The following is a 12,765-nucleotide window of genomic DNA, read 5'->3' on the forward strand; positions in this document are numbered from 1 at the left end:
ATCAGTTTGTATAGCAGACCCTCATGCCAGATTGAGTCGAAGGCTTTTTTGAAATCAACAAAGCATGAGAAGACTTTGCCTTTGTTTTGGTTTGTTTGATTGTCAATTAGGGTGTGCAGGGTGAATACGTGGTCTGTTGTACGGTAATTTGGTAAAAAGCCAATTTGACATTTGCTCAGTACATTGTTTTCATTGAGGAAATGTACGAGTCTGCTGTTAATAATAATGCAGAGGATTTTCCCGAGGTTACTGTTGACACATATTCCACGGTAGTTATTGGGGTCAAATTTGTCTCCACTTTTGTGGATTGGGGTGATCAGTCCTTGGTTCCAAATATTGGGGAAGATGCCAGAGCTAAGTATGATGTTAAAGAGTTTTAGTATAGCCAATTGGAATTTGTTGTCTGTATATTTGATCATTTCATTGAGGATACCATCAACACCACAGGCCTTTTTGGGTTGGAGGGTTTTTATTTTGTCCTGTAACTCTTTCAATGTAATCTCTCTCTATCTCTCTGTCTCTCTCAATTCAATTCAATTCAAGGGCTTTATTGGCATGGGAAACGTGTTAACATTGCCAAAGCAAGTGAGGTAGACAACATACAAAGTGGATATATAAAGTGAAAAACAACAAAAATTAACAGTAAACATTACACATACTCTCTCTGTCTCTCACTCTCTCTGTCTCTCACTCTCTCTGTCTCTCTCTCTGTGTCTCTCTCTCTCTGTCTCTCTCTCTCTCTCTCTCTCTCTCTCTCTCTCTCTCTCTCTCTCTCTCTCTCTCTCTCTCTCTCTCTCTCTCTCTCTCTCTCTCTCTCTCTCTCTCTCTCTCTCTCTCTCTCTCTCTCTCTCTCTCTCTCTCTCTCTCTCTCTCTCTCAATTCAATTCAATTCAATTCAATTCAAGGGCTTTATTGGCATGGGAAACATGTGTTAACATTGCCAAAGCAAGTGAGGTAGACAACATACAAAGTGAATATATAAAGTGAAAAACAACAAAAATGAACAGTAAACATTACACATACAGAAGTTTCAAAACAGTAAAGACATTACAAATGTCATATTTTTTGTCTCTCTCTCTCTCTCTCTCTCTCTCTCTCTGTCTGTCTGTCTCTCTCTGTGTCTCTCTCCCTCAGGCGGAGATGGTGAAGCGACTGAATGCTATCTGTGCCCAAGTCATCCCGTTCCTTTCACTAGAGGTTAGTGTAACACTGATCTTCAGTTAGTCTCCTGTTCTCTCAGACGTTCAGAAAACTGTCTTCTGATCCAAAGGGTTGAGGAGAAGGAGGAGGAGAGAGAGGTAAATGTTTTGTTTATTTCACTTTTGTTCATTATCTATTTCACTTGCTTTGGAAATGTAAAAATATATTTCCCATGCCAATAAAGCCCATTGAATGGAAGAGAGAGAGAGCCCTGCAGTGCCAAGAGCTAAGCAAAGAAAAGAGTCCCCTCATCCAGCTGGTCCTGGGGCTGAGGTCACAAACCTGTTCTACTAACACACTGAAGCCTCAGGACCAGAACATCCAATCAATCAGGATTAAACCAATTACAACACAGTCAAAACAAAACTACATTATGTTTTGGGAAGCACAAGCACAAAGCAAAATGCAGTGCTATCAGGCCCTAAATCAACAGTGCACTGAGGCTAACTATTTGACCATGGTTACTGATCAAAACCTTAGAAAAACCTTGACAAAGTAGAGGCTCAGTGAGCACAGCCTTGCTATTGAGAAGGGTAGACACAGGAAAACCTGGCTCCCTGTAGAGGAAAGGCTGTGCAACACTGCACAACAGCAGAACCTGAGGCGGAGCTGCATTTCCTGACAAAATGTAAAAAATATCAAACAATTAGAGAGTGTAATTTCCCCAAATTTGAAATCCAAATTGTTAAATTTGTGGATGTTTTTAGCCTTGATTATTGTTGTTACTGATTGTCCCGTTGACAATATTGATTATTATTATTATTTTAATTGTGTTAAATTTGTAAATTTATCACTTAATCTCCAGAGTAAGCTTTGGAAATATGTACATTGTTACAAAGCAAATTTAATTGAATTGAGAAGGAGATGGCTTTGTCTCTCCCGGGGTGTTGTATTTCCTGTCACAACTACATTACCCACAATCCTCTGGGCTCACGCCACTCTGGGGTTATTAAAGCATTATGCAGGAACCTGCATGTTTCATCCCTGATCTGGAGGAAGTGAAAGAGTCTCTGCTAGGTGGGACTAAAGGCAAGGTGGGGTGGAGCAGCACGCTGGCTCCAAACCTCTTCTCAGATAACACACCTGGAATAGAAATTGATTAGCTGGATAATGGGATGGATTAACTGAGATTAGGGATCAGGGACGACTGCAGTCAGACAGATTTGCATAATATTTGCTTCTCTGTATACATATTCATATACTACAATGTCTCTCTCCCTGTATCTCAATTCAATCTCAATTCAATTCAAGGGGCTTTATTGGCATGGGAAACTTGTTAACATTGCCAAAGCAAGTGAGGTAGATAAAATACAAAAGTGAAATAAACAATAAAAATTAACAGTAAACATTTAACATACAGAAGTTTCAAAAGAATAAAGACATTACAAATGTCATATTACGTAAATATACAGTGTTACAACGATGTACAAATGGTTAAGGCTACACAAGGGAAAATAAATAGGTTAAACTGGTTGCCCTTTTCTTGTGGCAACAGGTCACAAATCTTGCTGCTGTGTTGGCACACTCTGGAATTTCACCCAGTAGATATGGGAGTTTATCAAAATTGGATTTGTTTTCGAATTCTTTATTGATCTGTGTAATCTGAGGGAAAAATGTGTCTCTAATATGGTCATACATTGGGCAGGAGGTTAGGAAGTGCAGCTCAGTTTCCAACTCATTTTGTGGGCAGTGAGCACATAGCCTGCCTTCTCTCGAGAGCCATGTCTGCCTACGGCAGCCTTTCTCAATAGCAAGGCTATGCTCACTGAGTCTGTACATAGTCAAAGCTTTCCTAAACTTTGGGTCAGTCACAGTGGTCAGGTATTCTGCCACTGTGTACTCTCTGTTTAGGGCCAAATAGCATTCTAGTTTGCTCTGTTTTTTTGTTAATTCTTTCCAATGTGTCAAGTAATTATCTTTTCGATTTCTCATGATTTGGTTGGGTCTAATTGTGTTGCTGTCCTGGGGCTCTGTAGGGTGTGTTTGTGTTTGTGAACAGAGCCCCAGGACCAGCTTGCTTAGGGGACTCTTCTCCAGGTTCATCTCTCTGTAGGTGATGGCTTTGTTATGGAAGGTTTGGGAATCGCTTCCTTTTAGGTGGTTGTAGAATTTAACGGCTCTTTTCTGGATTTTGATCATTAGTGAGTATCAGCCTAATTCTGCTCTGCGTGCATTATTTGGTGTTCTACGTTGTACACAGAGGGTGTTTTTGCAGAATTCTGCATGCAAAGTCTCAATTTGGTGTTAGTCCCATTTTGTGAAATCTTGGTTGGTGCGCATTATGTATTTTTAGCCAGATCCTAATTGGTATGTTGAATTCTATGTCCCTTTTGATGGCATAGAAGGCCCTACTTGCCTTAGAATGCCCTTCTTGTCTCTCAGATCGTTCACAGCTTTGTGGAAGTTACCTGTGGCGCTGATGTTTAGGCCGAGGTGTGTAGTTTTTAGCTCTAGCTGGAATGGAATTTGTATCTGTGGTCCTGGCGACTGGACCTTTTTTGGAACACCATTATGGTCTTACTAAGATTTACTGTCAGGGCCCAGGTCTGGCAGAATCTGTGCAGAATATCTAGGTGCTGCTGTAGGCCCTCCTTGGTTGGTGACAGAAGCACCAGATCATCAGCAAACAGTAGACATTTGACTTCAGATTCTAGTAGGGTATATATGTTGAAGAGGGTGGGGCTTAAGGTGTATCCCTGTCTCACCTCACAACCCTGTGGGAAGAAATGTGTGTGTTTTTTGCCAATTTTAACTGCACACTTGTTGTTTGTGTACATGGATTTTATAATGTCGTATGATTTACCCCCAACACCACTTTCCATCAATTTGTATAGCAGACCCTCATGCCAAATTGAGTCTAAGGCTTTTTTTAAAATCAACAAAGCACGAGAAGACATTAACTTTGTTTTGGTTTGTTTGGCTGTCAATTAGGGTGTGCAGGGTGAATACATGGTCTAAAAAGCCAATTTGACATTTGCTCAGTACATTGTTTTCATTGAGGAAATGTACGAGTCTGCTGTTAATAGTTGATTCTAAGATTTGTATTTGATCATGTCTATATGTTTGCTGTTTGTTCTTTGTTATAGAGCCCAAAAGATTGGAGAAGAGGTTTACCCAGACATCTCCATTTTGGATAGATAATTATTCGTGTTGTTGTTTGTTTAGTGTTTTCCAATCTTCTCAGAAGTGGTTAGAGTCTATGGATTCTTCAATTGCATTGAGCTGATTTCTGACGTGCTGTTCCTTCTTTCTCCGTAGTGTATTTCTGTATTGTTTTAGTGATTCACCATAGTGAAGGCGTAGACTCAGGTTTTCCGGGTCTCTAGGTTTTTGGTTTGACAGGATTCTCAATTTCTTTCTTAGATTTTTGCATTCTTCATCAAACCATTTGTCATTGTTGTTCATTTTCTTCGGTTTTCTATTTGAGATTTTTAGATTTGATAGGGAAGTTGAGATGTCAAATATACTGTTAAGATCTTCTACTGCCAAGTCTACACCTTCACTATTACAGTGGAACGTTTTACCCAGGAAATTGTCTAAAAGGGATTGAATTTGTTGTTGCCTAATAGTTTTTTGGTAGGTTTCCAAACTGCATTCCTTCCATCTATAGCATTTCTTAATTTTACTCAGTTCCTTTGGTTTTGATGCCTCATGATTGAGTATTGCTCTGTTCAAGTAGACTGTGATTTTGCTGTGGTCTGATATGGGTGTCAGTGGGCTGACTGTGAACGCTCTGAGAGACTCTGGGTTGAGGTCAGTGATAAACTAGTCTACAGTACTACTGCCAAGGGATGAGCTATAGGTGTACCTACCAAAGGAGTCCCCTCGAAGCCAACCATTGACTATGTACATACCCAGCGTGCGACACCATCTCCATCTGTCTCTTTATCCCCCTGTCTCTACCTCTCCCTGTCTCTATATCTGCCTATTTCTATCTCACCGCCATCTCTATCTCCCTCTGTATCTATCTCCTTCCGTCCCTGTGTCTCTGTCTCCCTCTGTCTCCGTCTCCCTCTGTCTCTGTCTCCCCCTGTATCTGTCTCACTCTGTCTCTGTCTCCCTCTGTCTCCCTGTGTCTCTGTCTCTGCCTCCCTCTGTCTCTGTCTCCCCCTGACTCCCTGTGTCTCTCTCTCTCTGTCTCCCTATGTCTCTGTCTCCGTCTCCCTCTGTCTCTGTCTCCCCCTGTATCTGTCTCCCTCTGTCTCCGTCTCCCTCTGTCTCTCTCTCTGTCTCCCTGTGTCTCTGTCTCCCTCTGTCTCCCTGTGTCTCTGTCTCTGTCTCCCTCTGTCTCCCTGTGTCTCTGTCTCCGTCTCCCTCTGACACTGTCTCCCCCTATCTCTGTCGCCCTCTGTCTCCCTCTGTCTCTGTCGCCCTCTGTCTCCATCTCCCTCTGTCTCGCTCTGTCTCTGTCTCCCTCTGTCTCTGTCTCCCTCTGTCTCTGTCTCCCTCTGTCACACTGTATCTCTGTCTCCCTCTGTCTCTGTCTCCCTGTGTCTCTGTCTCTGTCTCCCTGTGTCTCTCTGTGTCTCCCTGTGTCTCTGTTTCCGTCTCCCTCTGTCTTTGTCTCCCTGTTTCCGTCTCCCTCGGTCTCCCTGTGTCTCTGTCTCCGTCTCCCTCTGTCTCTCTGTCTCCCTCTCCCTCTGTCGCTCTGTCTCCCTCTCCCTCTGTCTCCGTCTCCCTCTGTCTTTCCCTGGGTCTCTATCTCCGTCTCCCTCTGTCTCTCCCTGTGTCTCTGTCTCCGTCTCCCTCTGTCTCTCTCCCTGTGTCTCTGTCTCTCTCCGTCTCCCTCTGTCTCTCCCTGTGTCTCTGTCTCTGTCTCCAACTCTCAATGTCTGTATTTCTGCGTGTATCAGCACCAGCAGCAGGTGGTCCAGGCGGTGGAAAGAGCAAAACAGGTCACCATGGCTGAACTAAACTCTATCATCGGGGTATGTCTACACACACACACACACACACACACACGCACGCATGCACACACATACACACACACATGCACACACGCACGCACACACGCACGCACACACACACGCACACACACACACACGCACACACACGCACACACACACTTGTTTGTCTTACTAACCTTGTGGGGACAAACTATTGATTCCCATTCAAAACCTTAACGACAACCTTACCACCAAACCCATAACCCTAATTGTTACCACTAAGCAATGTCCCCACTTGTACAAATGTTCCTTATTTTCCTACGATACAGTATTATATATGGAGCTGTAGATTACATACACTACATTTAAAAAAAAAATTTTTTATTTCACCTTTATTTAACCAGGTAGGCTAGTTGAGAACACCTTTATTTAACCAGGTAGGCTAGTTGAGAACACCTTTATTTAACCAGGTAGGCTAGTTGAGAACACCTTTATTTAACCAGGTAGGCTAGTTGAGAACAAGTTCTCATTTACAACTGCGACCTGGCCAAGATAAAGCATAGCAGTATGAGCATACAACAAAGAGTTACACATGGAGTAAACAATTAACAAGTCAATAACACAGTAGAAAACAAAGGGGGGGTCTATATACAATGTGTGCAAAAGGCATGAGGAGGTAGGCAAATAATTACAATTTTGCAGATTAACACTGGAGTGATAAATGATCAGATGGTCATGTACAGAGATATTGGTGTGCAGAAGAGCAGAAAAGTAAATAAATAAAAACAGTATGGGGATGAGGTAGGTGAAAAGGGTGGGCTATTTACCAATAGACTATGTACAGCTGCAGCGATCGGACACCTGGACATTAATATGGAGTTGGTCCCCCTTTGCTGCTATAACAGCCTCCACTCTTCTGGGAAGGCTTTCCACTAGATGTAGGAACATTGCTGCTATAACAGCCCCCACTCTTCTGGGAAGTCATTAATATGGAGTTGGTCCTCCCTTTGCTGCTATAACAGCCTCCACTCTTCTGGGAAGTCATTAATATGGAGTTGGTCCCCCCCTATAACAGCCTCCACTCTTCTGGGAAGTCATTAATATGGAGTTGGTCCCCCCTTTGCTGCTATAACAGCCTCCACTCTTCTGCTAAGTCATTAATATTGAGTTGGTCCCCCCTTTGCTGCTATAACAGCCCCACTCTTCTGGGAAGGCTTTCCACTAGATATTGGAACATTGCTGCTATAACAGTTGGAAGAACAGAATCATCTAGAACGTCATTGTATGCTGTAGCGTTAAGATTTCCCTTCACTGGAACTAAAGGGCCCGAACCATGAAAAACAGCCCCAGACCCATCATTACTCCTCCACCAAACTTTACAGTTTGCACTATGTAGAGTGTCTCTCTCTCTTAGTGTCTCTCTCTCTTAGTGTCTCTGTCTCTCTCTTATTGTCTCTCTCTCTCTCTCTCTCTCTCTCTCTCTCTCTCTCTCTCTCTCTCTCTCTCTCTCTCTCTCTGTGTCTCTCTCTCTCTCTGAGTGTCTCTCTCTCTCTGAGTGTCTCTCTCTCTTAGTGTCTCTCTCTGAGTGTCTCTCTCTCTCTCTCTTAGTGTCTCTGTCTCTCTCTTATTGTCTCTCTCTCTTAGTCTCTCTCTCTCTCTCTCTCTCTCTCTGTCTCTCTCTCTCTCTCTGTGTGTGTCTCTATCTCAGTGTCTCTCTCTCTCTGAGTGTCTCTCTCTCTTAGTGTCTCTCTCTGAGTGTCACTCTCTCTCTCTCTCTCTCTCTTAGTGTCTCTCTCTCTTAGTGTCTCTCTCTCTCTCTCTCTCTCTCTCTCTCTCAGTGTCTCTCTCTGAGTTCCTCTCTCTCTCTCTCTCTCTCTCAGTGTCTCTCTCTGAGTTCCTCTCTCTCTCTTAGTGTCTCTCTCTGAGTATCTCTATCTCTCTCTTAGTGTCTCTCTCTCTTAGTGTCTCTCTCTCTCTCTCTCTCTCTCTCTCTCTCAGTGTCTCTCTCTCTCTCTCTCTCTCTCTCTCTCTCTCTCTCTCTCTCTCTCTCTCTCTCTCTCTCAGTGTCTCTCTCTCTCTCTCAGTGTCTCTCGCTCTCTGAGTGTCTCTTTCTCTCTCTTAGTGTCTCTCTCTCTCTCTTTCTGTGTCTATTGTAGAGTGGTAATGACAATGGTGTGTGTGTATTCAGCAGCAGCAGCTCCATGCCCAGCACCTGTGTCATGGCCCTGCCCTCCCAGTGCCCCTCATGACCCAACCTTCTGGGCACCAACCCCCTCAACCACCCCTACCCACCGCGGGCAGCGCCAGCCTCCTGGCCCTCTCCTCTGCCCCCCTACCCACCGCAGGCAGCAGCAGCCTCCTAGCCCTCTCCTCCGCCCTCGCTGCCCATCAGCTGCCCCTAAAGGAGGACAAAAAACACAAGGACAACACCGACAGAGGTAAACACTGAAACTCTACTAAGGGTTACACTAGATAATCCGCTTTCCATTCATTTATTTTGTTTTGTGTTTTTGTTTACAGAGACAGTTTTCAGTAGTACTCTCTAATACAGTCAGTTGGTCTATAACAGGTTGCAGTAGTTTTCTCTATTACAGTCAGGTGGTCTATAACAGGTTTCAGTAGTACTCTCTAGTCACTCCAATTCCTTTCCGTTCACCTTCGCACCCCTGGGCCAGACTACACTCAATCATAGGACCTACTGAAGAGATGAGTCTTTAATTAAGACCTAAAAGTCGAGACCATGTCTGCGTCTCTCACGTGGATCGGCAGACCATTCGATAAAATTGAACATCTTCCGGTAGAAAGCCCTGCCTTCAGATGTTTGCTTAGAAATTCTAGGGACAATAAGGAGGCCTGTGTCTTGTGACCGTATCGTACTTATAGGTATGTATGGCAGGACCAAACTGGAGAGAAAGTCCATGTAATGCTTAGCAGTAAAACCTTAAATCAGCCCTTGCCTTAACAGGAAGCAAGTGTAGGGAGACTAGCACTGGAGTAATATGATCACATTTTTGGTTCTAGTAGAGATTCTAGCAGCCGTATTTAGCACTAACTGAAGTTTATTTAGTGCTTTATCCAGGTAGCCGGAAAGTAGAGTATTGCAGTAGTCTAACCTAGAAGGGACAAAAGCATGGATTAATTTTTCTGCATCAATTTTGGACAGAAGGTTTCTGATTTTTGCAATGTTACGTAGATGGAAAAGGATGTACTTGAAACTGTCTCTATATGTTCGTCAAAAGAGAGATCAGGGTCCAGGGTAACGCCGAGGTCCTTCACAGTTTTATTTGAGACGACTGTTCAACCACCAAGATTAATTGTCAGATTCAACAGAAGATCTCTTTGTTTCTTGGGACCTAGTTTAAAAGTAGAACGTTTTCAGCCATCCACTTCCTTATGTCTGAAACACAGGCTTCCAGCGAGGGCAATATTGGGGCTTCACCATGTTTCATTGAAATGTACAGCTGTGTGTCATGTTTCCGAATGACATCACCAAGAGGTAAAATATATAGTGAAAACAATAGTGGTCCTAAAACGGAACCTTGACGAACACCGAAATTTACAGTTGATTTGTCAGAGGACAAACCATTCACAGAGACAAACTGATATCTTTCCGACAGATAAGATCTAAACCAGGCCAGAACGTGTCCGTGTAGACCAATTTGGGTTTCCAATATCGCCAAAAGAATATGGTGATCGATGGTATCAAAAGTAGCACTAAGGTCTAGGAGCACGAGGACAGATGCAGAGCCTCGGTCTGACACCATTAAAAGGTAATTTACCACCTTCATAAGTGCAGTCTCAGTGCTATGATGGGGTCTAAGACTGAAGCGTTTCGTATACATTATTTGTCTTCAGGAAGGCAGTGAGTTGCTGCGCAACAGCTTTTTCTAAGCATTTTTACCATGGAGCTAGTTTCTTATGACAAAGGTTTTTTATTTTTAGGGGTGCGACTGCATCTAGGGTATTACCCTGTTAAGGTTAAATTTAATTCCTCAGTTAGGTGGTTAACTTGTAATGGCTGCAATCCCGTTAACGGGATAATTGTCATCAACAACCTCTGAATTGCAGTGCCACATTCAAACAATATTACAAAAAATATTTATATTCATGAAATCACAAGTGCAATATTGCAAAACACAGCTTAGCCTTTTGTTAATCCACCTGCCGTGTCAGATTTTGAAAATATGCTTTACAGCGAAAGCAATCCAAGCGTTTGTGTAAGTTTATCGATCGCTCTATAAAACATTATGTACACTTAGCATAAAGTAGCTTGGTCACGAAAATCAGAAAAGCAATCAAATGAATTGTTTACCTTTGATAATCTTCGGATGTTTTCACTCACGAGACTCCCAGTTACACAATAAATGTTCCATTTGTTCCACAAAGATTATTTTTATATCCAAAATACCTCCATTTGTTTGGCGCGCTATGTTCAGAAATAGTCCAAATAGTTTCCGTAATGTCCACAGAAACATGTCAAACGTTTTTTATAATCAATCCTCAGGTTGTTTATAAAATATATAATCGATAATATATCAACCTCAACTGTATTTCTCAGTAGGAGAGGGAGAGGCAATGGCTGCCCAAACTCTGTTGCGCGAGCAAAACTCATGCAAACACCTGATGCGATGTTATCTTTCTGGCTCATTTTCAAAATAAAAGCCTGAAACTATGTCTGAAGACTATTGACACCTTAAGGAAGCGATAGGAAAAGGAATCTGGTTGATATCCCTTTAAATGGAGGAAAGGCAGGCTATGGAACATGGAGTTTTCAAAATAGAGGCCACTTCCTGGTTTGATTTTCCTCAGGGTTTCGCCTGCAATATCAGTTCTGTTATACTCACAGCTTGGATGTCGTCCCTACACCTCAACAAGACGGCCCTGCTCTTCCTCCCGGGGAAGGCCTCCCCGCTTAATTAAAGACCTCTACATCACGGTTGACTCCACAGTGTCGCCCTCCCAGAGTACAAAGAACCTTGACGTGACCCTGGACAACACCCTGTTGTTCTCTGCAAACATCAAAGCAGTGACTCCTGCAGGTTCATGCTCAACAACAACCGTAGAGTATGACCCTACCTCACACAGGAACCGGCACAGGTCCTAATACAGGCTCGTCATCTCCCCTCTGGACTACTGCAACATGCTGTTGGCTGGGCTCCCTGCTTGTGCCGTTAAAACCCTGCAACAGAACGCTGCAGCCCACCTTGTTTTGAACCTTTCCCAAGTTCTCCCATGTCACCCTGCTCCTCTGTACACTCCACTGGATTCCAGATGAAGCTCGCATCCACTACAAGACCATGTTGCTTAACTATGGAACAGCAAGAGGAACTGCCCCTCCCTACCTTCAGCTATGCTCCAAACCCTACACTCCAACCTGAGCACTCTGTTCTGCAATATCCTGTCTCTTGGCCCTCCCGGGAAGATCCCGCTCCACCCAGTCCAAGCTCTTCTCTGTTCTTGCACCCCAATGGTGGAACCAGCTTAGCCCTGAATCTAGGACAGCAGAGTCTCTGCCTATCTTCAGAAAACATCTGAAACCCTACCTCCTCAAAGAGTATTTTAAATAATCCCATAGCACCCCCCTCGCATCACCTCCTCACAACCCTCACAACCCCCCAAAAAGCCTTTAATGAACTAACACTAACACTCGCACTTGACTTACCAGTAATAGCTTTGACCTAGCTACTTTGGGGTAAATTGAATTACTATTACTGTGATATGTGGTTGTCCCACCTAGCTATCTTAAGATGAATGTAAGTCACTCTTTATAAGACCGTCTGCTAAATGACTATACTGGAAATGGAAAATGAAGCAGTGCTATGCTAATCACTAGTCTAACTCCAGAGTAGCAGTGCTATGCTAAGCGCTAGTCTAACTCCAGAGTAGCAGTGCTATGCTAATCACTAGTCTAACTCCAGAGTAGCAGTGCTATGCTAAGCGCTAGACTAACTCCAGAGTAACAGTGCTATACTAATCACTAGTCTAATGACAGAGTAGCAGTGCTATGCTAATCACTAGTCTAACTCCAGAGTAGCAGTGCTATGCTAAGCGCTAGTCTAACTCCAGAGTAGCAGTGCTATACTAATCACTAGTCTAACTCCAGAGTAGCAGTGCTATGCTAAGCGCTAGTCTAACTCCAGAGTAACAGTGCTATACTAATCACTAGTCTAATGACAGAGTAGCAGTGCTATACTAATCATTAGTCTAACTCCAGAGTAGCAGTGCTATGCTAAGCACTAGTCTAATGACAGAGTAGCAGTGCTATGCTAATCACTAGTCTAACTCCAGAGTCGCAGTGCTATGCTAAGCTCTAGTCTAACTCCAGAGTAGCAGTGCTATACTAATCACTAGTCTTAACTCTAGAGTAGCAGTGCTATGCTAAGCACTAGTCTAATGACAGAGTAGCAGTGCTATGCTAATCACTAGTCTAAATCCAGAGTAGCAGTGCTATGCTAATCATTAGTCTGACTCCAGAGTAGCAGCCTCAGTAGCGTACCTACTCCATTGTTAGCCTGTCAGAGTTTAATAGCTCTCCCTGCGCTAATCTGAATGAGTAAACCCAATAAACACATTTGTGCAGAATGTGTTTTACAGTGACCTGTATGTAAGAGTGTGTTTTACAGTGACCTGTATGTAAGAGTGTGTTTTACAGTGACCTGTATGTAAGAGTGTGTTTTAC

The 12,765-nt window shown here is 43.3% G+C and overlaps 1 protein-coding gene across 1 annotated transcript in view; it reads left to right on the forward strand.

Annotated features, from left to right (window-relative positions):
• The window catches only part of LOC109885337 (transducin-like enhancer protein 4), a 110,478-nt gene that overhangs the window by 49,478 nt on the left and 48,235 nt on the right, over positions 1-12,765 (forward strand). Inside the window, exons 5-7 of the mRNA XM_031816507.1 lie at positions 1,135-1,197; positions 6,054-6,128; positions 8,275-8,524. Coding sequence (XP_031672367.1) covers positions 1,135-1,197; positions 6,054-6,128; positions 8,275-8,524 — 388 coding nt within the window. The remainder of the gene's footprint in view (positions 1-1,134; positions 1,198-6,053; positions 6,129-8,274; positions 8,525-12,765) is intronic.

Source organism: Oncorhynchus kisutch, linkage group LG3 (assembly GCF_002021735.2).
Source record: "Oncorhynchus kisutch isolate 150728-3 linkage group LG3, Okis_V2, whole genome shotgun sequence".
NCBI lineage: Eukaryota > Metazoa > Chordata > Actinopteri > Salmoniformes > Salmonidae > Oncorhynchus > Oncorhynchus kisutch.